The 27,147-nt window shown below is 46.1% G+C and overlaps 1 protein-coding gene across 4 annotated transcripts in view; it reads right to left on the bottom strand.

Annotated features, from left to right (window-relative positions):
- LOC116987521 (oxysterol-binding protein 2-like) overlaps positions 1 to 27,147 on the bottom strand; it is a 212,351-nt gene that overhangs the window by 17,354 nt on the left and 167,850 nt on the right. For 3 of the 4 annotated variants that reach the window (XM_033043607.1, XM_033043605.1, XM_033043608.1), the window contains 4 exons: positions 22,897 to 22,944; positions 12,672 to 12,789; positions 10,052 to 10,118; positions 7,677 to 7,844 (listed from right to left, as the gene is read on the bottom strand). In XM_033043607.1, the coding sequence (XP_032899498.1) occupies positions 7,677 to 7,844; positions 10,052 to 10,118; positions 12,672 to 12,789; positions 22,897 to 22,944 (401 nt within the window). The remainder of the gene's footprint in view (positions 1 to 7,676; positions 7,845 to 10,051; positions 10,119 to 12,671; positions 12,790 to 22,896; positions 22,945 to 27,147) is intronic. The other variant, XM_033043604.1, reaches the window with a different exon arrangement.

Here is a 27,147-nt window from a genome sequence, read left to right as displayed (position 1 = left end):
TGTCCCTAGTATGTAGGATAGTGCGTGTGTACAGGGTGATCACTGGTCGGCATGGATCCTGTGGGACGAAGGGCCTGTTTCCGCACTGCATCTCTTAAATTTAAAAATCTAAAATCTAAACCTTTAGGACTAGAAGTCATTGAGCAAGGATCAATAATGGGGAAAAAAGGACACAAAGTGCTGGGGTAACTCAGCAGGTCAGGCAGCATCCTTGGAGAATACGGATGGGTGATGTTTCGGGTGGAGACCCTTCTTCAGAAGGGAGAACAACAGCTGTATCACTGAATACACAAATTTCCAGTGCACTGAGATACTCACTCAGAATATGACAAGAATCTTACCTCCATTTCATATTGAGTAGAATATTTACCAAGTTAATTTTTCCAAACTAAACTTTAAGGTGAAGGGGGAAAGATTTAACAGGAATCTGAGGGGTAACTTTTTTACACAAAGGGTGGTGGCTGCCAGAGGAGGTGGTTGAGGCAGGGACTATTGCAATGTTTAAGAAACAATTAGGCAGGTACATGGATAGAACAAGTCTGAAGAAGGGTCTCAACCCGAAACGTCACCTATTCCTTCTCTCCAGAGATGTTGCCTGTAACGATTCGTTACTTCAGCATTTTGTGTATACATTTGGTTTAAAGGGATATGGGCCAAATGCAGGCATGTGGGACTAATGTAGATGGGGGCATGTTGGTCAGTGTGGGGAAGTTGGGCCGAAGGGCTGTACAGCTCTGTGACTCCATGTCACCAGCTGTGCACTGGCGTGGGTGATATCTGTGACACTGACTCCCTTCCGAGGATGGGATTTGAGTGTTTTATACCTTTTGTCTGCTTTGTCAGTTAAATAAAATCAACAGTGGCAGGATCTCCTGGCTATACCAGCCTGTTGTTCTTTGTGCAGGTTGAGTCGCAGGACGTAACTTCAGATAGACCTTGATCAGCTTAGACAGCAGGGAAACAGCAAGCATTTGGGTCAAAGCTATTCAAAGATTTACTCCAGTTTAAGGGATTATTTTTGACTGCTGATGAAAGTCCTGATGCAGATGCAAATAGTGTCAGCACCCTGCAGGGAAAACCTTCAAGAAAAACCTGACAGATTGGCTCCTGTGGAGATTATTCCAATTCAGTATAACTCAATGTCGTGCTGAAGCAAAGCAAGAATTTCATTGTCCTATCGGGGACACATGGCAATAAACTCTCTTGAATTTTGAATCTTGAATCTGCTGGACTCTACTCAATCGTCCCCTGTCATCCCCACTGCAGCCCCGACTCCCCCCACTCTTTCAAGAGTGTGGTCTGGCAGCTTTACTTTAGAGATACAGCACGGAAACAGGCCCTTCGGCCCACTGACTCCGTGCCGACCAGCAATCGCCCCGTACACTAGCACGATCCTACACACCAAGGACAATTTACAATTTTACAGAAGGCCATTAACCTTCAAACCTGCACGTCTTTGGGATGTGGATGGAAGCCGGAGATCCTGGAGAAAACCCACGCAGGTCACGGGGAGAACGTGCAAACTCTGTACAGGTGTGGATTCAGTGGGCTGTTTCTATGCATTCTGCATTTAATCGGGGTTTGTACGTATGTATGGCAATAACCTCACTGATCCTGAAGAAAATAAAATTCACTGCACCTCGGCACATGGAGGGGGGGGGGACGAGCTGCTGGAGGAGGTAGTTGTGGCAGATCCTATCGCAACATTGAAAAAATATTTGGATAGGTAAATGGATAGGAGAGGTTTAGAGGCATATGGGCAAAACGCAGGCTGGTGGGACTGGTGTAGATGCAACATGTTGGTCGATATGGGCAAGTTAGGCCAAAGGGTCTGTTTCCACACCGTACGATTCTATGATAATAAAGATCTATTGAACCATTGTTACTTTCTATTTATCCTATAATCTTTGCCTTGTCTCCTCCATTCTCTCTGCGTTGATGCTTTTAATTTATGGCTCCAGTAGGTGGCACTGTCTCCTGTAGATGTCGAGCGCAGTACAGGATTGACCAAGGCTCGCAGCTTGGAGTCCACTGGAAAATGCATCAACATTGTACAGTGTCTCCATCTTAAACAGGATGGCCACTGTCCATTTTATATTTCCCATTGTCACTTTCTCAACTTCCACTGCAAACTAAGGTTCTGGACTAACACCAAACCTACTTATCAATAGAGCTTCCAGTGTCCGGATTATCAATAACCTTGTTCCTTCATGAAAGAAATGTACTGTGCTATGGTCACAGCTCATGAAGAAGATAAGTTTGTGTCAATGTGGAAGTGTTTGACGGTGAAAGAGGTCAGCAAGAGGTCAGAAGAGGGGGTCGGCACGGTGGAGCAGCTGCCTTACAGTGCCAGAGACCAGGGTTCGATCCTGACTACGGATGTTGTCTGTACGGAGTTTGTACGTTCTACCCTAGACCTGTGTGGGTTTCCTCCGGGTGATCAGGTTTCCTCACACATTCCAAAGACATGCAAGTTTGTAGGTTAATTAGCTTCTGTAAATTGTCCCTAGTGTGTAGGATAGAACTAGTGCACGCTGGTCGGCGAGTATTGGATGGGCCGAAGGGCTTGCTTCCACGCTGTGCCTTTAAACTACAAAGGTGATCACTTGTGGCTAAACACAAGTCTTTTGTAATTTAACTCTGAATCTACACTTGGTTTGGGAATATCTAAGTGCCAAATATTACTACTTATTGGGCTGGGAAATTTTAGGAAGAGATCATTTCAGATTCGACAATCACACTATGGGATACCATTTCCATTTTTAGCATGATGTTATAATAACAAATCTACAATTATGAGACTGACCTTGGAAAAGGTTACGACGTCACATCCAATTAAAGCATAAAGGTTAGCATGTTAGAAAGAGTATGTGTCAGCCTGGCAGGCCAAGCTTTAAAGATCTAATTGAACTACATTTTCTAGCTCAATTTTCGTTTGCCATTCTCGAAGTAGGCGGGAAATTTTATGTGGGTTACCAATTACTTTCACTTCTATTCTGGGCAGAAAGGAGAATAAGCTGAATATGTTATTCAGGAACTGGCAAACAACAGAAAAAAGGATCGGAATCAGGCAAAACTACTTTGGGGGCGGCACAGTGACACAGCGGTGGATTTGTTGCCTTACAGCGCCAGAGAACCAGGTTCAATCCTGACTCCGGGTGCTGTCTGTACGCTGTTGGTAACTTCTCCCCGTGACCTGTGTGGGTTTTCTCCAGGTGCTCCGGTTTCCTCCCATACCCCAGACACATACAGGCTTGTTGACTAATTGGCCCGGTATAATTGTAAATTGTCCCGAGTGTGTGTAGGATATTGTTAGTGTGCGGGGGTCGCCGATCGGCGCAGACTCGTTGGGCCGAAGGGCCTGTTTATGCGCAGTATCTCTAAATTAAACTAAACTATATAAACCAATCAAGAAAACAAGCACTCCCACGTCCCCTACCCACTTAGAGCAAACACTTTCCCAAACACACCCACCCAACACTCCACTGAACACAAATGTCCAGTGCATTCATAATCATAATTCATAATCAGTCATACTGTACAAAGTAGGAGGGAAGGGCACATGCTGTAGGCATATAACCTGTAATATAGGCTTCCATTCCACAATGCAGCAGATTAAAGAGTGATCCCATTCCCAACCATCTTGTGGGTCCACATCTTGCAAGACAAGCCTGTCACAGTCAAGGTATTCTCTTCCAAATTGGCAGTATCCTAGGAGACATTAATTATTCCAGCTCCTCACACTCACTATAAATAGCTGCCCCAGTTTCCAATATTTTTTCACCTGCGCCTTCCCTGGAAGTGCAACAACACATGCATCCTCAGAAATAAGCTGCTGTGGGCTTTCGTCATCACCCACGCAGCAAATCTCGTGCTATTAAAGGAAGCCTTCATCAAGTACCTGGTATATGCATTGCATATGTATAATCCCAGAGCATTCAGAGTTTTGCAACAGAGAGGAAAGGTGGCAAAGGAGAAAGAGTGAGTGAGAGAGAGACAATGAGCAAGAAAATCAGAGACAATTAGAAAGAGATAATGACTCAGAGGGAGAGAGTTAGAGAGAGAGAGAGAGAGAGAGAGAGGGAGAGAGAGGGAGAAACAGTGAGCCAGAAAGTGATCTCAAAGTGATTTAATAAACTGACGGACAATGTGAAGAAAAAAAAATTGCAGAGAGCAGTGACATTGTCTAACCTTTAAAGGGGGTGGAAATGGAGTCAATCATTGCTTTCAAAAGGCAATTGTACAGAAAGTTTCCATGAAGAATTGTAGCATTCTCACCAACCCCTGGCAACCCGTGGCCCAGGACCACTGACGGGGGGAAAGGAGCTTTCACCGAGGCAGTAAACCAGGAGCACAGGAGGAGTGGATCACGAGCACAGGGGGAGTGGATCATGAGCACAGGAGGAGTGGATCAGGAGCACAGGAGGAGTGGATCAGGAGCACAGGAGGAGTGGATCAGGAGCACAGGGGGAGTGGATCAGGAGCAGAGAGGGAGTGGATCATGAGCACAGGAGGAGTGGATCAGGAGCACAGGAGGAGTGGATCAGGAGCAGAGAGGGAGTGGATCATGAGCACAGGAGGAGTGGATCAGGAGCACAGGAGGAGTGGATCAGGAGCAGAGAGGGAGTGGATCATGAGCACAGGGGGAGTGGATCAGGAGCACAGGAGGAGTGGATCAGGAGCAGAGAGGGAGTGGATCAGGAGCACAGGGGGAGTGGATCAGGAGCACAGGAGGAGTGGATCAGGAGCAGAGAGGGAGTGGATCAGGAGCACAGGAGGAGTGGATCAGGAGCAGAGAGGGAGTGGATCAGGAGCACAGGGGGAGTGGATCAGGAGCACAGGAGGAGTGGATCAGGAGCAGAGAGGGAGTGGATCATGAGCACAGGGGGAGTGGATCAGGAGCAGAGAGGGAGTGGATCAGGAGCACAGGGGGAGTGGATCAGGAGCACAGGAGGAGTGGATCAGGAGCAGAGAGGGAGTGGATCATGAGCACAGGGGGAGTGGATCAGGAGCAGAGAGGGAGTGGATCATGAGCACAGGAGGAGTGGATCACGAGCACAGGGGGAGTGGATCAGGAGCAGAGAGGGAGTGGATCACGAGCACAGGGGGAGTGGATCAGGAGCAGAGAGGGAGTGGATCAGGAGCAGAGAGGGAGTGGATCAGGAGCAGAGAGGGAGTGGATCAGGAGCACAGGGGGAGTGGATCAGGAGCACAGGGGGAGTGGATCAGGAGCAGAGAGGGAGTGGATCAGGAGCAGAGAGGGAGTGGATCAGGAGCAGAGAGGGAGTGGATCAGGAGCACAGGGGGAGTGGATCACGAGCACAGGGGGAGTGGATCACGAGCAGAGAGGGAGTGGATCAGGAGCAGAGAGGGAGTGGAGCAGGAGCACCAGAAACATCCACCACAGAGCACCCGCCCCACCTGCTGCATTCCCCACACTGCCTTCAACAGCCATCGCAGGACCCACAGAACTGGTGGGAGGGCTTGAGGAGATGAGCATGAGGGAAGATAACCTGCATGGCAACGGGACAGAGCGGAGGGGGAGTGGGATCCTTCAATGTTGCAGCAACCCTATCATTCAATTAACAATGCGCCGCTTTACATAAATAAATTAATCCAACAGGCTGGAAATGTAAAATAAGAGGAAGGGTGGCACTGTGGTATATTGGTAGAGTCGCTGCCTTACAGCGCCAGAGACCCGGGTTCGATCCTGACTACGGCTGCTGTCTGCACGGAGTTTGTACTTTCTCCCCATGACCACGTGGGTTTTCTCCGGGTGCTCCGGTTTCCACCCACACTCCAAAGACGTACAGGTTTGTAGGCTAATTGGCTTTGGTAAAGAAATAGTAAATTGTCCCTAGTGTGTAGGATAGTGTTGGCGTCTGGGGCAATAGCTGGTCGGCATGGGCTCGGTGTTCCAAAGTTGCCTTGTTGTAAATATAATGTACAAACTCTAATCTGCAGATCTCTGCTTTAGGAAGCAGAGGAACATACTCAGTGAACCTAACTTAATTGGACGCCTCCAATTACCTTTTCAAGGTCACCTTGCCACTATAGTTTATAGTGAGCTGGGCTCCAAACTGCGTAGTAAAGGAAGGAGCGAGATAACAATCGCTCTGCCTCTACCTCACATCAGCGCCGGCTTATACAGCAAAACAATGAACGTTGCAGTTTCCTTACACACCAGCTGTGTCCAGAATGTAGTTTCGTTTTTAGTTCATTTTAGAGACACAGCGCAGAAGCAGGCCCTTCGGCCCATCGAGTCCGGGCCGACCAGCGATGCTCGCACATTATCTCTGTCCTGCGCACATGGGGGATAATTAACAATTTTACCAAGGCCAATTAAATCTACAAACCTGTACGTCTTTGGAGTGTGGGAGGAAACCAGAGATCCCGGAGAAAAACCCCGAGGTCGGTGATGCCGCAACGGAGTGTTGCGTACAATTTTGGTCGCCCCGTTACAGGAAAGGTGTGATTAAGCTGGGTTGAGTCCAAAGAAGTTTTGCGTGAATGTTGCCAGGATTCAAGGGTTGAGGCATCGGAAAAATTTGGGCAGGCTCGGAATTTATTCCTTGGAGGGGAGAAGACTGAGGGGTGACCACAGAGAGGTGTATGAAATCATGAGTGAAATAAGGTGATTGTACACTGGTGCTTTTCCATGGAAGGGGAGTAAAAGAAATAGGCTGAGGTGAGAAGGGAAAGACTTAAAAGAGACACGAGGGGCAGCTTCTTCACACTGAGGGTGATGCTTATATGAAACGAGCTGCCAGAGACAGTGATTGAAGCAGCTACAAAAACAATGTTTAAAATACATTTGGATAGGTACATAAATAGTAAGGGATATGGGCCAAATGTGTTAGCTTAGATGTGCATCTTGGTCAGCATGGGCGAGTTGGTCCAAAGGGCCTTTTTCCTCTATGATTTTTTTGACTCATTCACTAAAAACAGAAATGAGGCAAAATCTCTTCAGTCTGTAGCTTGTGAGTATTTCAAACTATCTCTGGGTCCTTGGACAGATTCCTCATAAGTCTACGGAGGGGGTTGGTGAAAGGTTACCCGAGCTAGGCCGAAAATGCGGAGTTATTGGTATTGGTATTGGTAGTTCAACCACGTTCTTATTGAATGGCACAGCAACTTCAGGAGGCTGATAACAGGGCGGCGTGGTGCTGCAGCGGTAGAGTTGCTGCCTTACAGCGCCAGAGTCCCGGGTTCGATCCAGTGTGCTGTCTGTACGGAGTTTGTACGTTCTCCCCGTGACCCGTGTGGGTTTTCTCCAGGAGCTCCGGTTTCCTCCCACACTCCAAGGTCGTACAGGTTTGTTGGCTAATTGGCTTGGTAAAACTGTAAATTGTCCCTAGTGTGTGTAGGATAGTGTAAGTGTGCGGGGATCGCTGGTTGGTACGGACTCAGTGGGCCGAAGGGACTGTTTCCATGCTGTATCCCTGAACTAAACTAAAAAGATCAACTACAGGTCCTATGCCTTGATTCTTTCGTATTTGAGTCCAACGTCCTCTTTTTCCAGCCAAGCAGTAAAACGCACTTTTCAATTTAATAAAATGGGAGGAAATGTACCTTGGAGTTACGAGTCCATACCAGTTGGCAGTGTAATAAACACTGCCTCGCACCAGCATCTGAAGCAACACACAGACAATGGGATGCGGAATTAGGTTACTTACAGGCATGGGGATTTTGGACAGCTCCTTCCCAATACAGTTTTTCATAATGCTCCAAAGGTTAAGGCTGTAGTTGGGTTTCTCCGGGATATGAGTCCGTCTCTTTCTGTTTAGCTTCACCGATCTATTTGCTGATGTACTGGAGGAAGCCTGGTGTGGAAGGTCAAAGCCCTGCAGAAAGGACGGCAAAACGGCCAGTGTGAGGTTCGGTTCAGACACTTCACGAAACCAGACTCAGCACCAGTTCCAAGAAAAAATGAATACATTTAAAATGCACAATTTTTACAGTTGACTGAGCAACTTTGTGACTACAGGAGCAAAACACAAGCTTGCTGTCGGATCTCAGCGGGTCCGGCAGCATCTGTGGAGGCCAATGGACAATTGAGGTTTCAGGTCGAAACCTTTAACAATGGAGGGGAGATCGTCAGTACAAAGAGGTAAAGGGGTTGGCGCAAGAGCTGGCAAGCGATAGATGGATCCATGTGAGGAAGGGTGGATTGGAGTCGGGGAGAGAGAGGAAGAGAGGGCTGGGAATAATAGCAGAGGCTGGGAGGTGATCGGTGGAGGTAACCAGGGTGGAAGAAGAAGGAATCTGATGATAGGAAAGGAAGGCGAAGCATTGGTCCAAATAACAGGTGGATGGGAAGAGAGGGAGGATGGGACGTGACGGGAGGAGTGTGTGGGATGGGTGGGGAAGAAGCTGAGTAGAGGGGGCAGCAGGGTTTGGGGGAAAGAAAGGCCCATATGGGAGGATGCATGTGGATAGAGGGACTGAGGGGCAGCAGGTTACCTGAAGTTAGAGAATTCAGTCTTCACACAGTCGGGTTGATGTGTACCGGGATGGAATACAATGTGCTGTTCATCAGATCTGTGCCTGACGTCACCCAGATGACTGGTATTTCAGTGCAAAAACATTTTGGGAGCAGTGATCACAACTCCATAAGTTTTAAAATAGTTATGAATAGGATAAGTCTGGACCTTCTGGGAATGCACTTAATTGGGATTAGGCAGACTGCAGCATTGTCGGGCAGGTGCTAAAAGGAGTCAATTGGGACCACTTTTTATCGTGTGTCCGCATTGGCTATATGAGAGTCATTGTCATTCAGAGTTCAGGACAGGCACGTTCCCGTCAGGAGGAGGGATAAGGATGGCAAGGTAAGGGAATCTTAGATGAGGTTCTAAATTTGGAGAAAAGGAAAAGGAACCAAGGAAGGAAGGCTTAGGAAGACAAAATCAGAAAGGGGCTTTGAGGAATATAAAGCAAGCAAGATAGAACTTAAACAGGCTTATTAGAAGGGTTAAAAGGGGCAATGAAATGTCATTGGCAAGTCGGATTAAAGTTGGGGTCGATCACACTTTATACCTGGCCCCTCAGTTCCCCTGTATTTGGAGGGCAGGTGGTTCAAGTCTTTTTGCTGAACAAAATGTAAGTAATATTAATGTTGCAAGTAGTCCACAAGTGGCAGGAGCTGAGGTCCCACCTAATGCCCCATGGCCCCCCACATATCGTCACAGGACTGATACTCAGTTTCTGAAGGTCACACGATTTTGACATTTTAGTTTAGTTTAGAGAGGACAGCACGGTGTCAAGGGTTATGGGGAGAAGGCAGGAAAATGGGATTAGATATCGGAAAATGGGAGGCAGATATCAGCCATGATTGAATGGCGGAGTAGACTCGATGGGCCGAATGGCCTAATTCTACTCCTATAACTTGTGGACGTGTGAACATAGAAATAGGCCATTCGGCCCATTGTGTAGATGCTGGTTTACACCAAAGATAGACACAAATGCTGGTGTAACTCAGTGGGTCAGGTGCTTGACTCTCAGTCTGAAGAAGGGTCTCGACCTGAGAAGTCACCTAGTCCTTTTCGCCAGAGATGCTGCCTGTCCCGCTGAGTTACTCCAGCATTTTGTGTCTATTATTCAGCCCATTGAGTCTCCTCCGACCATCAATCATCCAGTTACACTAGTTTTATGTTATGCCACTGTCTCACCTATTCCCTACACATTAGGGGCAATTTTACAGAGGACAGTTAGCCTATAAACTCGCACGTCTTTGGCTGTGGGGTTAGGTTGTTAATCGCCATGCATTTCACAACAAGGAACACTTCATCTGCTGGGGACAGGCACAAAGTGCGAGAGTAATTCAGTGGGTCAGGCAGCATCTCTGGAGAAAATGGACAGGTGACGTTTCGGGTCAGGACCGTTCTTCAGCTGCTGGGGTTGTGCTGATTAAAGACGAGCCCGCGGTCATCTGATGCCACAAGACCAAGTGTGAATGACCGACCGCCGTTCATCGATCAATCTGACGAGGGCAAATTCAGACAGGAGGTGTAAGGAGCAAGACCGGCGATCGCTGCTACTCGTTGCCACTCACCTGACTGTCCAGGTTCCAAGTTTCAGTCTGCTCGCTGCTCGTCGCACTGACATTGCTTCCTGTGCGCCTGCACGTAAACACAAGGTGAGAAATTTCAAACAGGTGAGGCAGCATTTAGGCACGCCCCTTACCTCAACAAAAGTAGTGCAGCGGTGGAGCCAGAGTCCCGGGTTCCACCCTAACTACCAGTGTTGTCTGTACGGAGTTTGTATGTTCTCCCTGTGACCGTGTGGGTTTTATCCGGGTGCTCCGGCTTCCTCCCATATTCCAAAGACGTGCCGGTTTGTAGGCTAATTAATTGGCATCTGTAAATTCTGGGCTGAAAACAGGCAAGTGGGACTAGTGTAGATGGGGCATGTCGATCGTCATGGGCAAATTGGGTTGAAGTGCCTGTTTCCATGATGTATGACTCTATGATCACTGGTCAGCGTGGACTGAAGGGCCTGTATCCATGCTGTATCCATGCTGTATCACTAAACAAATCTAAAAGTGATTTGTGATGTGAGCAATGAAATACTGGCGGGGCAATGTTGCTGTCTTTCTAGAGTCACTCTAAGGGCATTGAGGGAACTGCACATTAGTAACTGGATTCATAGAGTCGTAGAGTTGTACAGCACAGAAACAGGCTCTTCACCGCGTGTGGGGTCGCGGGCTCGGACGATCCCCGGGCTCTGAATACCCCCCCCCCCCGCCCACTGCCCCGCTCCTTCCCACCCGGCCTTGGGTTAAACTAGTTAATATTAACCCCCCTAACTCGGTTATAGAGGACACTTGACAACAATGGATGCCAACCAATGGTCCATTATAACAAGGGTTTACTGTACATAAAAGCACCAGCAATTCACTGCATCTTCTCCCTCCCACAGACACCGCCTGACATGCTGAGCATTTCTACCTGTTGTACATTAAATCAGATTAAGTTGGTCAGTATCTCATTGTTTATGGGATTTTGTTGACTGGAGATTGCTATAAAGTGTGTTGAGATTCCAAAATATAAAACACAAATTTATTTTTCTTTTGGTTAGTTGTAAAACTACACCTCGAAACGATGACTAATCTCAGCAACAAAGCATGCCAGTGGTGTGACCATCAACCGGACCAATTGTAACTGTCCATGTCAGGGCTGTTTCACTGAGTCACCACTTATGCCTGGAATAAAATATTATTTCAACAGACAGAGGGAGCTCTCAAAAACACACAAAACTAACTATTCATCCTACAATAAAAAGCTTCAACTGGTTGGTCTGTGGCTAAAGATATGATGGAGCCTCTGTGACAAGATTGATTTTGAAATGGGTTTGTAATCTGCATTGAAGATAGACACAAAATGGAATCGCTCAGCGGGTCGGGCAACATCTCTGGAGAAAAGGAACAGGTGACGATTCGGGTCGAGACCCTTCTTCAGACTGAGAGTCAGGGGAGAGGGAAACTAGAGGTATGAAAAGGTACAGAACAAATTACAAAAGTGGAGCCCACAATGGTCCATTGTTGGCTGTGGAAGAGGTGAAGGGATATGAACAGTGAAACTGGCAGGACACTAGGGTGGGGGAGGGACGGAGAGTGAGGGTTTCTTGAAATTAGAGACATCAATGTTCATACCGCTGGGTTGTAAACTGCCTAATGTGCATTATTTGATTTGAGTTTATTTTGTGTAGGGTTACAGAATCCACTATGAATCACAAATTAAATATCCCTCAGCAATTTGGTGACTAAATCAGAAGAATATTACCACCCCTTGAGGGACCAGGGAACATGATGATCGGGGTTGATAATCACATCAATTCCAGCACACTGGGTAACACACCAAAGGAACTTATAACTTGTAACAATAATCTTGCTTGTGTATTCCTAAAGTAGGAAACAATTCTCTATCCTAAAGAGGCTCAGCGTGGGTTATGATCTCTTTCCAAAGGGAAAAGATTCTTAGGTTTCGGAGAGATTATCCCTTGCGTTGCTGATTTTTTCCACTTCAGCTTTAGACTTTAGTTTCTTTAGAGATACAGCGTAGAAACAGACCCTTCGGCCCACTGAGTCCAAGCCAACCAGCGATCCCCCCGTACACTAGAACTATCTTACACACTAGGCACAATTTACAAAAGTCAATTAACCTACAGACCTGTATGTCTATGGAGTTTGTACCGACCAGCGATTCCCCCCCCCCCCCCCTTACACTAGAACTATCCTACACACTCGGGACAATTTACAATTTGCAGAAGCCAATTAACCTACAAACCTGTATGTCTTTGGAGGAAATGGGAGCACTCTGAGAAAATCCACGTGGTCACAGTCAGAACATACAAACTCCGTACAGACAGCACCTGTAATCAGGATTGAACTCAGGTATCGGGCATTTGTAAGGCAGCAACTCTACTGCAGCGCCACCGTGCCGCACCTAACTGACTGTATACACCCTCGGACTGTTTTAGGAGCTTTCATACCGAGATCTGAAGGTGGAGATTGTTATGCCTCATCTCTTTAAAACAAGGTTACAAATAGAAAATTTAAAAAAAACACATTTCACGGAGAAGGCATTTCATTTCGTCAGTCGGGGCTGGAAGTAACTATTTGCGCTCAAGGTGAATGAGCAGCGTCTCTGCGCTTGGCGGCACTGATCACTCACCTGTGTTCCGCCGGGTCCGTGGTTACTGTGATGAAGTCTGGTGCACTCTCCATGGCATCAAAATACTCGGTCTCCTCATCTTCATCACTTGTCTCCCCTTTCACGAGTCTTGTTCTCGCTGCATTGAAGAACTGGGTTAAAATGGGCCCTTTGTTATGTAGGATGCAAGCACTATCTTATCCCTCCCGATTAAAGTGATGGCTGGTGATGCCAGGAACTAAACGGTTCATAATTCTCTGCCTCAACAGTCTCTGCAGGGTCATGTACAGGGCAGATTTGTATTACAATAAAGCTCCCTTTTGTACAACTCCAGCCACTGAGTGTATTTAGCTCCATTTATAATACGCAAGTACACAGCATTGAAATCTCTCGGTCTCCCAACAGAACCTCCTGAGAACTGGGAATTACGGCTGCGTTCAGTTAGTTTCCTTGGGCTTCGTCGGAAAAAAATGTCCACAGAGCTTGTCTCCATGGTATGTACAGGAAGGAACTGCTGATGCTGGTTTACACCAAAGATAGACACAAAACGCTGGAGTAACTCAGCGGGCCAGGCAGCATCTCTGGAGAAGAGGAATAGGAGATGTTTTGGGTCGAGACCCTTCTTCAGACAGAGAGTCAGGGGAGATAGAAACGGAAGCTGTGAAAAGGTACGTAGGACAAATGAATGAAAGGTATGCAAAGGGACAGATCAAAGGCAGGAAAGATGATGAAGGAAAGGTGGCGTCTACCATGGTCCATTGTTGGGCTGTGGAGAAGATGATAATGAGTGGATGCAAACAGTGAAACTCAGCTGGACGACAGTGAAACTAGCACGACGACTAGGGTGGGGGAGGGGGAGGGACAGGGACGGAGAGAGAGGGGATGCAAGTTATGTAGTAACATGAAGTTAGAGAAATCAATATTCATACCGCTGGGTGCCCAAGCGAAATATGTAACTTGGCTCGTTTTGCTTATGATGCTCCATTGTAACTTGGTGGGAGGAGAAACAGCACCGAGGGCCCTGGTCGGTTCGGTGGCAAATGCCCGCTGCTTAGTGTCTTTATACAGAAGCAATACTGTCACACGAGTAGCTCTTGTTGCCCCAGATCTCTCTGTCTCCTGCACCTCTCATGCCCACAGTCTTTGTTAGTGCAAATGACAACTTAATGACAACTAAATGAACTTCCTTGGAGGAACAGCATCTCATATTTCGCTTCGGCAGCTTACAACCCAGTGGTATGAATATTAATTTCTCTAACTTCAAGTTACCCCTGCATTCCCTCTCTCTCCTTCCCTCCCTCACCCAAGCCACACCAGCTTCTTATTCTCACCTAGCAAACAGCTAACAATGGCCTGTTTCCTTTATCATCATTACTGTTTTGCATACCTTTCATTCATTTGTTCTCTCTCTCTCTACATTACTGTCTATATCTCTTGTTTCCCTCTCCCCTGACTAGTCTGAAGAAGGGCTTCGACCCGGAATGTCACCCATTCCTTGTCTTGTGAGATGCTGCCTGTCCCGCTGAGTTACTCCAGCATTTAGCGTCTATCTTCGATTTAATCCAGCATCTGCAGTTCCTTCCTACAACTTAATGTCGAGCTGTGTGCGATGGTTTTCCCCTGAGCTTGGACGCAGGTGAAGAGTTTAACATTACAAGACCATCAGTGTTTCGCATTAGTGGACGGGTGAGGGTGGACCACAGATCGCATCACTCCACAAGGTGAAAGTTATAGAAAAAATGTGAATGGTGAGGCATGAGGATTAAATCTCTCCATTCTCAGGAAAATATTAAAATGATTTAAAATGTCAGAGGTTACAGGCACTGAATAAGTCACCAAACACCCAGCACCAGCTTAAATAAAAACAGAAACTGCTGAAAATACTCAGCAGGTCAAGCAGCATCGATGAAAAGATAAACAGCTAACATTTCACGTCATAGTCTCTTTGATCTGAAAGTGGCTAAAGACTGCAGAGATACTGTGTGGAAGCAGGCCCTTCGGGTCACCGAGTCCACACCGACCAGCGATCACCCCATAGCCTAGCACTAATCTACACAATAGGGACAATTTACAATTTACAGAAGCCAATGAACCTCCAAACCTGTACGTCTTTGGGATGTGGGAGGAAACTGCAGCAACTGGAGTCAGAGAGAGAGAACGTATAAACGTACAGATTGTTATCCAGCGCCTGTAGTCGGGATTGAACCCGGCTGTGTGGCGCTGTGCGGTTGACCTGCTGAGAGCTTCCGGCATTTTCTGTTTTTATTTCAAATTTCCAGCCTGTGCACACTTTTTATTTTCATGGCACTGGTTATTGGACAGTCTTGTGGATCATTGTTTAGAATGATTTATGGGTCTATTTGTATTTCATATACAATGGATAATTTTGGATCCCATTTATCTTCATTACACTGTTCTTGTGGCAGCATAATACACACAGACTGTTTACTGCATTTTATGTGACGCTGTCAAAAACCTCTCCATCCTACAAAACACTGAGGGAAAACTTCCACCCAGAAACCCTGCAGAAATGTAAGACTCACCAACTCCAGAACACTGAAGAATGGGCAATAACTGGTGGCCTTGCCTTGACTAATGCTCAGGTCATAGAGTCACACAGTGTGGAAACAAGCCCTTCAGCCCAACTTGCCCACGCCGACCAACATGCCCCATCTACACTAGTCCCACCTGCCTGCATTTGGCCCATATCCCTCTAAACCTATCCTGACCTGTCCAAATGTTTTTAAAACATTGTGATAATACCCGCCTCAATGAACACCTCTGGCAGCTCATTCCATAGACTTTACTTTAGACTTTAGAAATACAGCGTTGTAACCGGGCCTTCAGCCCACTGAGCCCACACCGACCAGCGATCACGCCATACACTCACACTATCCCTCACACTAAGGACTTTTACCTCAGCCAATGAACCTACAAATCTGTTTGCCTTTGGAGTGTGGGAGGAATCCGTAGCACCCGGAGAAAACCCAGCTGGTCACAGGGAGAAGGTACAAACCTCTGTACAGACAGCACCCCTAGGCAGGATCAAACCCAGGTTTCTGGCGCTGTAAGGCAGCAACTCTACCGCTGCACCACTGTGCCCCCGTGTCACTCTACCCCTACCACCCTTTGTGTTGCCCCTCAGGTTCCCCCTCACCTTAAACCTGGGAAATAAATAAACAGAACAACAACTGATCCTCATGGCAAACCTGCAAAGCTATGCCACTGAAACTCAAAGGTCAACGGTGGAGTCCTGGGGCTGTGATCCGCCAGGTAGCTACGTACACCGAATATCTAGGATATTTGTTAGCAGGAGCTCATGTACTTTTCACCCTTCCAGATCCCGAAAGCCTAGTTACCGTGGCAATTCTTCCTTCACCTCAATTCTTCTCGGGTTGGCGGACAACTTGATTATAGTCACAGACAGGGGCAGTGCAGCAAACTCAGTTCCATGTTCAGATGTGTAGACTTTCCAGCAGGGCCAAATAAACTAACAATATAACCCTACCTCAGAGTCATAGAGTCATACAGTGTGGAAACAGACCCTATGATGCAGCCTGCCCACAGTGACCAACATGCCCCATCTACACTAGTCCCACCTGCCTGCTTTTGGACCATATCCCTCTAAACCTACCCTTATCCATATACCTGTCTAAATGTTTCTTAAACGTTGCGATAGTACCTGCCTCAACTACTTCCTCCGGCAACTTGTTCCATATACCCACTACCCGTTGTGTAAAAAAGTTACCCCTTAAAGGGCCTGTCCCACTTAGGTGACTCTTTAGTCAACCAAGGACTAGTTTCAATGGAATTCACCTATACACCTGGTGACAACCTATGACAGCACCTACGGCAGCAAAAATTGTCACCACTGTTGCCAAAAAATTTTCAACATGTTGAAGATTTTGTGGCAGTCGCCCAAATAATTGCCTAAGTGGGACAGACCCCGCTCCTATTCAATCTTTCCCCCCTCACATTAAACCTATTTCCTCTGGTTCTCAATTCCCCAACTCTGGGCAAACCATTCTGTGACTCAGATTTCAGACTGAAGAAGGGTCTCAACCCGAAACGTCACCTATTCCTTTTCTCCAGAGATGCCTCCTGACCCACTGAGTTACTCAAGCATTTTGTATCTCTCTCCCAGCTTCTATACTCAAATCACTATATTCAACTTGATAATAAAAAAATAGCCAGTTGGTTGCCTTATTACACATCATTCTTGCAGCATTAGTTTCCAGAACATACACCATGGGCTGAGTGACGTGTGCTCAGGGTGGGCTTCTGTGTAGAATGGTCTGTAGACGTTGGGATCTATAAACAGGTCCTTGAACCAGCTGCAATTTACAGAATGCAAACGGGAGAAAACAGGAGCAGGGTTTTGACCCAAAACATCACCCCTTCCTTCTCTCCAGAGATGCCGTCTGCCCTGCTGAGTTTAGTTTTAGTCTAGTTTAGAGTTACAGCGCGGAAACAGGCCCTGTGTACAGAGTCTGCACCGACCAGCGATCCCCTCACTTTGACACTATCCTACACACACTAGGGAGAATTTACATTTATACCAAGCCAATTAACCTACAAACCTGTACATCTTTGGAGTGTGGGAGGAAATCGAAGATTTCGGGTAGAACATACAAACTCCATACATTCAGCACCCTTATTGCCTTGTCACGTTATCACGTTATTCCCTTATCACTGTAAATGGATTGATTGTAATAATGTATTGTCTTTCTGCTGACTGGTTAGCACGCAACAAAAGGCTTTTCACTGTACCTCGGTACACGTGACAAATAAACTAAACTGACTGACTGGCTGGACTGACTGACCCGTAGTCGGGATCGAATCTGGGTCTCTAACGCTGTAAGGCAGCAACTCTACTGCTGCACCACCATGCCGCCCTTATGATAAAGCTTGTACTCACTAGATCGGCTTGTACTCGCTAGAATTTAGAAGATTGAGGGAGTATCTTATAGAAACTTACAAAATTCTTAAGGGGTTGGACAGGCTAGATGCAGGAAGATTGTTCCCGATGTTGGGGAAGTCTAGAACAAGGGGTCACAGTTTAAGGATAAGGGGGAAATCTTTTAGGACCGAGATGAGAAAAACATTTTTCACACAGAAGAGTGGTGAATCTCTGGAATTCTCTGCCACAGAAGGTAGTTGAGGCCAGTTCATTGGCTATATTTAAGAGGGAGTTAGATGTGGCCCTTGTGGCTAAAGGGATCAGGGGGTATGGAGAGAAGGCAGGTACAGGAGACTGAGTTGGATGATCAGCTATGATCATATTGAATGGCGGTGCAGGCTCGAAGGGCCGAATGGCCTACTCCTGCACCTATTTTCTATGTTTCTATGATGAAAAAATGGTGTTGAAAACTCGAGGTAGAAGGGAAGGATTCAAGACGAGACATTTACCAGCATCTTGGTTTAAAAGCTGCAAACAAGCTGCTTCATGCTAAATTCCGATTCGTGTTCTAAAATTGTGAGGACATTTCCAAAATGCCATTCCCCATTTCTGAAATACATAGACTTCAGGGTGAGCTGCAGTCCATTTACTCAACGATAATTAAATGGAATGAATCACAGCTTTACCCAGGAGCAGATGCTTCAATAGTGCAACGTGCCCAACAGCATCACATCAGTCAGTGATTGCAAAGCTTCTTGAAAATAATGCTGTGAGATAGATTACATAATAAAACAATCTATCGAGGATATTTTTACTTTGAATCATTGAAGATGACGGATATGAAAATTAACAGATATGCAATTTGTTTCTTTTACAATAACACTCAAATCTAAATTACAGTTCTCCACTTAATATTATGGGGGACATTATTTCCTGAGCACAATGTAAATGTATTATGGGCCAATACACATTGTAATCAAGCATTTAACCCGTAATTAATAAATGTTACCTATGAGACCTTAACCATATTTCCTGTATTCAGTAAATCGTCAATGGAACAATATGTATGGTTCACAAATTTTGGACCAAATTTGTGAATTGGGTGAATTTTAGCATGGACCAAATAGCTGTCCATGTAACGCAGAAGAGGTTTGCTTTTAAACATCGAAATCTTCTCCCTTCATTGAGAAAGAAAAGGATTTACTCCACATTCTAGAAAAGCACAAGATTTTCTGTTTACATCCAGATACCACCTTCATCTGCAGTTAAAAATAAAATTAGGTTAAAGTTGAATTCACAGACATTATTTTTCTGGCGATGTTAACGTTGAAGAAGCTCTGTACAGGTGACATTTCGGGTCGGGTCAGGAAGAAGTGACTCGAGCCGAATCGTCACCTATCCATGTTCGCCAGAGGTGCTGCCTGACCTGCTGAGTTACTCCAGGACTTTATGTCTTTCCTTGGTAAACCAGCATCTGCGGTTCCTTGCTTCTCCAACAAGACCTTGACCACTGTTCCAACTTCAGGTAATTGATTTGTTAGTTGCTGCTCTGCACTAGTTGGGACAGATTCATTCTTAGTTTCTCCCATTTCTCACCTGTTTCAACATCACTCACGGTCTCACTGTATCACACGCATTTTGGTTTAGTTTAGGTTAGAGATACAGCGCGGCAACAGGCCCGATGGCTCACCGAGTCCGTGCCGACCAGCGATCCCCACACATTAACATTACCCTACCACACACTAGGGACAATTTAACTTTAATTAACCTACAAACCTGTACTTCTTTGGAGTGTGGCAGGAAACCGAAGCTCTCAGAGAAAACCCATGCAGGTCACGGGGACAAGGTACAAACTCCGTACAGACAAGCACCCATAGTCAAGATTGAACCTGGGTCTCTGGCGCTGTAAGGCAGTAGATCTACCGCTGTGCCACCGTGCCACCTCTACCTTCCCACTATCCAGCTCCAAATGGCTTTTGGAGGGGAGATGTTGGATGCCAGTTCTCCCAATGCCAGGTCGGCAGCAAGGTGGGTCATATAGAGATGCTACCCTCTCTTCCTAATGAATAATAAAACCGTACAGACCAATGAAGGTCATCGGCTGAATTTTGAACTGCGGAGAATTACACATTATTTACATAGAAACACGGATGCTGGGCAGGCTCTTACTTGGGAAGACATTTTCATAGACAATAGGAAAATATTGTCCTATTATCATTCAGAACCTTCAATGTTGCTCTGTCATTCAACTTGTTCATAACTGTACAAAAGTGTACAAAAAGTGTAAGTGTACAAAGCCTTGAGAGGAATCGATCAGGTAAACGCACAGTCTCTTGCCTTTTGGAATCAAGGACCAGAGGACATAAGTTTAAGGTGAGAGGGCAAAGATTTAATAGGAACCTGAGGGGTAATATTTTCACGCAAAGGGCAGTAGGTGCAGGGAACGAGTTGCCAGAAGAGGTAGTTGAGGCGGACACAATCGGAACATTTAAGAAACAATGAGACAGGTACATGGATAGGACATTTTAGAGGGATATGGGCCAAATGCAGGCAGATGGGGCTAGTGCAGATGGGGTATGTTGGCCGGTGTGGGCAAGTTGGGCCGAAGGGCCTGTTTCCATGCTGTAAGACTCTATGACTATAACTGTTGTGGTAGTTTCTCCCAGCAGTATCAACACTCCAGAGAGAGTCGGCCTCATTTGTGATAAACTAATTGGCAAATCCATTTATTTCAAGAAATAGATAACTGCTCTTCCATTACAAAACCATCAGTTCAGTCGGGAAGTTAGGCATATATAAGAAACCATGAACCTGATTTTCATTCAACGCAATCAACTCTCAAACAATCTGTAACAAAGATAATTAAGTCATTACCAGCCATGACTGCTGATTGCACTGAATAATGCAATACTAATTACCACATAATTATATGCTAAGCAGCGATATAAAATTCATTGGCTTGGGCTTAAAACACAAAGAGGATTATATTGCTGCTATAAATATAGATCAATACATCTTGTTGGATTTTACTTCCTTACTTCTTGTTCCCCAGCATAACATTTTAATCAAAAAGCATTGAAGTGATTTAATTTAAAGGCGAAATGTACTCGCTACTCCAGCAGTTTGGGACTTTGGTGGCCCCAGATTTTTCTGACTATGGTTTAGTTTTGTTTATTGCCACAGGTACCGAGGTACAGTGAAAAGCTTTTTGTTGCGTGCTAACCAGTCGGTGGAAAGACTATACATGATTACGGTCGAACCGTTCATGGTGCACAGACACAGGATAAACGGTAGAACAATTAGCACAAGATAAAGTCCAGTACAGTCCAATGAATGATAATCTGAGGTAGACGAAAATGCTGGAGAAACTCAGCTGGTGAGGCAGCATCTATGCAGCGAAGGAATAGGTGACGTTTCGGGTCGAGACCGTTCTTCAGACTGACCCGAAGCATCACCTATTCCTTCGCTCCATAGATGCTGCCTCACCCGCTGAGTTTCTCCAGCATTTTTGTCTACCTTCGATTTTTCCGGCACCTGCAGCTCTTTCTAAAAGATAATCTGAGGGTCTCCAATTAGGTAGATAGTAGCTCAGGACCCCTCTCTAGTTGTTGATAGGATGGTTCAGTTGCTTGATAACAGCTGGGAAGAAACGGGGTATGGAGAGAAAGCAGGTACAGGATACCGAGTTGGATGATCAGCCATGATCATATTGAATGGCGGTGCAGGCTCGAAGGGCCGAATGGCCTACTCCTGCAACTATTTTCTATGTTGCTCTGTCCCTGAATCTGGAGGTGTGCTCTCTTGCCTGATGGGGGAGGGGTTGAAGAGGGAGTAACCGGGGTGAGACTGGTGCTTGATTGTGTTGGTGGCCTTGCCGAGGCAGCGTCAGGTGTAGGTGGCATCAATGGAAGGAGGCAGTGTAAAGTCAATGGAAGATTGACTTTCTCATTAAAACTCCAACACATCTCTTAACTCACATCTTCTTTGAGATGTTGCAAACTGGACGAATACATTTTCCAATCAACTCAGTGAGTTTCATGGGAGTGTGGGCAACAGGAAAAAAAAGTGAATCCCAGTGGAGCCAGGGAAACAGAAGCAGTTGAATTTCAAGAGAACATGAAAATGGTCTCCCGGTGAGCTAACAAGTGAGGACAGGAACCAAAGCCCTCATGTGTTGAAGGGGGGGGGGGGGGGGGGGGGGCAGGAACCAGTCCTCCAGTACGTTGAAGGAAACAAGGAAACGGGGCAGGGGAGGGGATGGAATTATTAATGGAGGGCAGGATATGGCAACGTCAGGGTGTTGAAAGGTACATGAGAATGTGGCTGTTGGTGAGCGAGAAAGCTTTCAGGAACTGAGGCTACCTAGTTCTAGAGGGAACGTGGGCATTGGATCCATTCCCCCTGAGCCTGATGCTGAACCACCAACACATGTGTAGGAAGGAACTGCAGATGCTGGATTACACCAAAGATAGACACAAAATGTTGGAGCAACTCAGCGGGTCAGGCAGCATCTCTGAATGTTTAAGGAGGAGCTGCAGATGCTGGAAAATCGAAGGTAGACAAAAATGCTGGAGAAACTCAGCGGGTGCAGCAGCATCTATGGAGCGAAGGAAATAGGCAACGTTTCGTCCCGAAACGTTGCCTATTTCCTTCGCTCCATAGATGTTGCTGCACCCGCTGAGTTTCTCCAGCATTTTTGTATACCAGCATCTCTGAATGATGTTTCGGGTCGAGACCCTTCTGTGGACTGAGAGTCAGGAGAGATATGAAAAGGTACTCGGGATTAGCAGATTATTGGAGTTTGGTTGCCCGTGAAGACGCAACTATCAGCAAGTGGCAGAAACAAGACACAAATGGACTATGTCTGTTGTCCTCATATGGAACAGAATGCTCGACTATATCATCAAGATGACAACGTCTACCTTAATTCATGTGATATACTGTATAACTTACGAACTATACAAGATGCCATTACATAATCTCGATGATGACAGGGATGCTGGTCCTAAAAATTATAATTAAGAGACTCTATCTTCATTATACCTGCAGGAGCCTCCGGTAGACCAAGCTGGTGGGGGGACCGGACTTTGGACTTTGGAAAGGGCGCTAAAACATGTGTAAATATACAGCTTCACATGTGTCAAATACAACACTATTGAACCATTGAGATTGTGTGTGCTAAAATCCAGCAGAACATCAAGTGTGATCTCGATGCATTGAAAAGCAATCTTCCTGAACCGTCCCACATCAGTTTGAGGCATCGTAACCAAATCTACCTTCACTCATCACTCGCAGGCAATCATGATAAGGACATCCAATGTGATCATCAACTGTTAATCTACCTACCTTTTAAACAGTGCGATCTCTTCCCCAGCCAAGAATCGGTCCAGCTTCCTTTGGAAGGCGTGTAAAAGAAAGACAGACTTGCATTTATATTGCACTACTTAAAAGTGTCTTAAAACACTTTATAGCTCATTAAATACTTTGTAAGTGCAGTCACTACAAAAAGCCACAGCCAATAAGTGCATACAATGTTCTTATAAATTTCCTATTCCTTATAAATTATTTTCATGTAATGATAATGAGATTAATTGCCTTAATTAATCGATAATTATTGGCTTAGACATTGGGAAATTCTTCCATTGCCATTTGACATGATGTACCAATGATAGTGCGGTGCTCCCTCAGTCTGAAGAAGGGTTTCGGCCCGAAACGTTACCTATTTCCTTCGCTCCATAGATGCTGCTGCACCCGCTGAGTTTCTCCAGCATTTTTGTGTACCTCCCACAACATGGAGCTGAAACAACCTGGATTGTGTGCCTACAAGTAACGCAAGGAATTGAGTGTGGGAGAAGGATCTTGACCAAGGACCTGGAGAAGGACTTGAACTCTCCGCTTCTGGTTTGGAAGATGAACCAAGGTCCAGTAAAAGTACCCGCTAGCACTAGTACCAATCAATACGGTCTACTCGGATAGAACAGGACAGACATGAAGAATGAACGAACCTCCAGCAGGAAAAAAGAGCAAAGGAACAGGTGGGGGTGGGGGGTGGGGGTGGGGGGGGGGGGGGGGGGGGGAGAGAGGAGACCACTCTGCAGCTTCTAATCCTTGGTATCTACTTAGGGACGAGGAACAGAGAGAACAACTTAAGATAAGCAGCAGCCTTGAACAAGACCATTTGTTCAACGATCCCAAAAACATATCACGGCAGGAGACTATTGGAAATTGCCTTTGAAATTATTTGCACTTATTCCTTCCAATAATACAATGCACATCCCCATAAAATAAATATTAGGAAAACTTTAAAGAATGCAGCAGTACACAACATTAGGGCAAAAATAGGGACATCATTTTGATTTTCTCCATTCTGAAATGAAGTCACAACTTGCCTCTCTGACTTGGGGATAATTATATCTGTATTAAATTGTCCGTTTTGACAAACAGCAAAAAATGCAGATGATTGCAAAAGATTGCAACTTTTTGCAGAAACGTAGAAAATAGATGCAGGTGTAGGCCATTTGGTCCTTCGAACCAGAACCACCATTCAATATGATCATGGCTGATCATCTAAAATCAATACCCCGTTCCTGCTTTTTCCCCAAATTCCTTAATTCCGTTAGCCCCGAGAGCTAAATCGAACTCTCTTGAAATTTAATATCTGCTCAATATTTGGTTAATTTCTTATTTCTGTATTGCCACCCCTCAGATTACGCAGCATTGCTACTGTCTACCATCTCCAACATGAAGAGAGGCCGATGAGCAGATGGGAAGCTGCAATTCTACCCCCAATTTCAATCCTGGTCTTTTCTCACCTTCAGCTCTTCACTCACCCCCACCCTACTTTCAGGCTCAAGAAGAGTCCCGACCCAAAATGTCACCCATAATTTTTCTCCAATCAATCAATCAATCAGATTTATTCATCACATACACAATATGATGCACATACACAAGATGATACTCCAGAGATGCTGCCTGACCTGCTGAGTTACTCTAGCATCTTGTGCCTACCAATTATACCAGTTACTTGAACGGAGCTGGTGTTGATTCTAGTGGGAGCAGACTTCACGTTACTTCAACAAGGACAGCTGTGTAAGGACCTAGGCCAGGCATCCTCTGATCAACTCTGCAGCACTTTCGTAACTCACAACACTGTCTTGCCAAGGGCAGCAAATCTCACGTTGCTTCGGTTTCTCCCTCATCCAGTTAGTTAATGTTTAATGCTGAGTGCCTGCTCAGTGGAGGCTGATGCCTATTTACCAATGCTCATCGATGCCGTAAACTACTCGTGACAGTCAGAGCCCAACGAGGAATCAGAAAGCAGGTCTGACAGATGGATTGTAATGAACAGTGTGATTAACTGTGCGACTGTCTCATTCAACAAACCAGTAGCTGTCCAGATACACCACCGAGATCTGCTCAAGGGCACAATCCCCCGATTCCCTTCATTAATTTGGACTCAAAAGTTTCCGGGTGACAACTGTTGTACAAGAGGACTAACGTGGAAGCAGAAGGCGGCCCATTGTTCAGGCCATCTCTCAGGGCAGCAATCCCATTAGTCCCATTCCTCCTCTCCTGATTTCCCTGTCCTGCTGCAGCTTATTCACACAACAGTCGCACATCACCCCATCACTCTCCCACAGTAATTGTAAAGCGAGCACACTTCATCCAAATAGACAAACCCTGCGTCTCTTCCTCACCCCCGCCATCTCCAAGCGCTGCCACATTAATTCTATCGTCAGAAGCTTGGCCAAGGAGGTTGGTTTTTTTACGGAGGATCTTGGAATGAGGGAGAGATAGAGAAAAGTGCAGAGTCGAGGGCAGTGGCGGACTGGCCAGGGTGTCAGCTTGCCCGATGGCAAGTGGGCCCCTGATGAAGTGATAGCAAGTGATGGCAAGTGGGCCCCTGTTAAATGATAGCATTGTAGTTGTGGGTGGGCCCCCTTTGTCTCCTGGCAACCAATATTTTTAGACCCAGTCCGCCACTGGTCGAGGGCCTCTGCGACTAGACGTGCTTCCAATAAGGGGGACACAATTTGGAGACGAGGCATCTTGGAGAAATAGAGTGGGCTGGAGGATGTTAACAGGGCCTTGAAAATAAGGAAAGGAATTTTATATTTTAGTCAGGCCGTCTAGGTCAGCGACAATAATCACTGCTGTGTGAGCAGATATGAAACAAACACCAAAATAACAATGAATTGAAAGTAAACTGAATAAGCTGACTGTTAAATCCTTTGGACCCATTCTGTCTGTGCAATGTGCTGTTGACTCTTGTGACACCGACAGTGACTTGCTGTGACAAATCGCAACACACACCAACGTGGTACTGAGCAAACAGCAAGTCATTCATACAAATGCATCCGTAATGGTTTAAAAATCAATTTGCAATAATGGTTACTGTAGATCATTATTCAAGGGGCTAGATAATGCCGCCAGTCAGAGACACACAGCACCCTGGCCACGCTCTCATCTACCTCCTGCCGTCGGGAAACATAGAAACAGAGAAAATAGGTGCAGGAGTAGGCCATTCGGCCCTTCGAGCCTGCACCGCCATTCAATATGATCAGGGCTGATCATCCAACTCAGTATCCTGTACCTGCCTTCTCTCCATACCCCCTGATCCCTTTAGCCACAAGGGCCACATCTAATTCCCTCTTAAATATAGCTAATGAACTGGCCTCAACTACCTTCTGTGGCAGAGAATTCCACAGATTCACCACTCTCTGTGTGAAAAATGATTTTCTCATCTCGGTCCTAAAAGACTTCCCCCTTATATTTAAACTGTGACCCCTTGTTCTGGACTTCCCCAACATCGGGAACAATCTTCCTGCATCTAGCCTGTCCAACCGCTTAAGAATTTTGTAAGTTTCTATAAGATCCACCCTCAATCTTCTAAATTCTAGCCAGGACAAGCCGAGTCTATCCAGTCTTTCTTCATATGAAAGTCCTGACATCCCAGAAATCAGTCTGGTGAACCTTCTCTGTACTCCCTCTATGGCAAGAATGTCCAAAACTGTACGCAATACTCCAGGGAAGAAGATATAGGAGCCTGAAAACTGTAATGTTAAGGTTCAGGAGCAGCTTCTTCCCTGCAGTCATCAGGGTATTAACACTACAACCTCCAAATAAGCTCTGAACCAAAAATCTTATAGCGGAGCAAGATAGGCCACTCCTGCGAAATACAATGGGCTGACGTGTAGTACGCTACGGAGGGGATCCTGGGCATTTCCCCCCGCCCATTTTAGTAACCGGAGCCTACTTGACCCGACCCGACTCGCAGTGTAATCAATGTTGCCGGGCAACAGTTTGTGTGTGTGATATAGGGTTAGATTCATAATTCTGTCAGTTCATACTTCTTGTCAAGAATAAAATTTGACTATGGTAATTGTCTTTTTTAATGTTTTTTAAATCATTTCTTTTTAAATGGCTCATAAGCTGTGTTTGAGTTGATTTTGTAGTAACCGGAACCTATGCTCCTATGCCCCTCTCCCCGGGCCGCGCACCCCCTCTCCCCGGGCCGCGCACTCCCTCTCCCCGCTGCCCCGGGCCGCACACTCCTTCTCCCCGGGCCGCGCACCTCTTTGCCCCGGGCCGCGCACT

The sequence above is a fragment of the Amblyraja radiata genome, chromosome 25 (assembly GCF_010909765.2).
Source record: "Amblyraja radiata isolate CabotCenter1 chromosome 25, sAmbRad1.1.pri, whole genome shotgun sequence".
Taxonomy (NCBI): domain Eukaryota; kingdom Metazoa; phylum Chordata; class Chondrichthyes; order Rajiformes; family Rajidae; genus Amblyraja; species Amblyraja radiata.
Note: the sequence above shows the minus strand (reverse complement) of the source record. Positions and strands in the feature narration are given on the sequence as shown.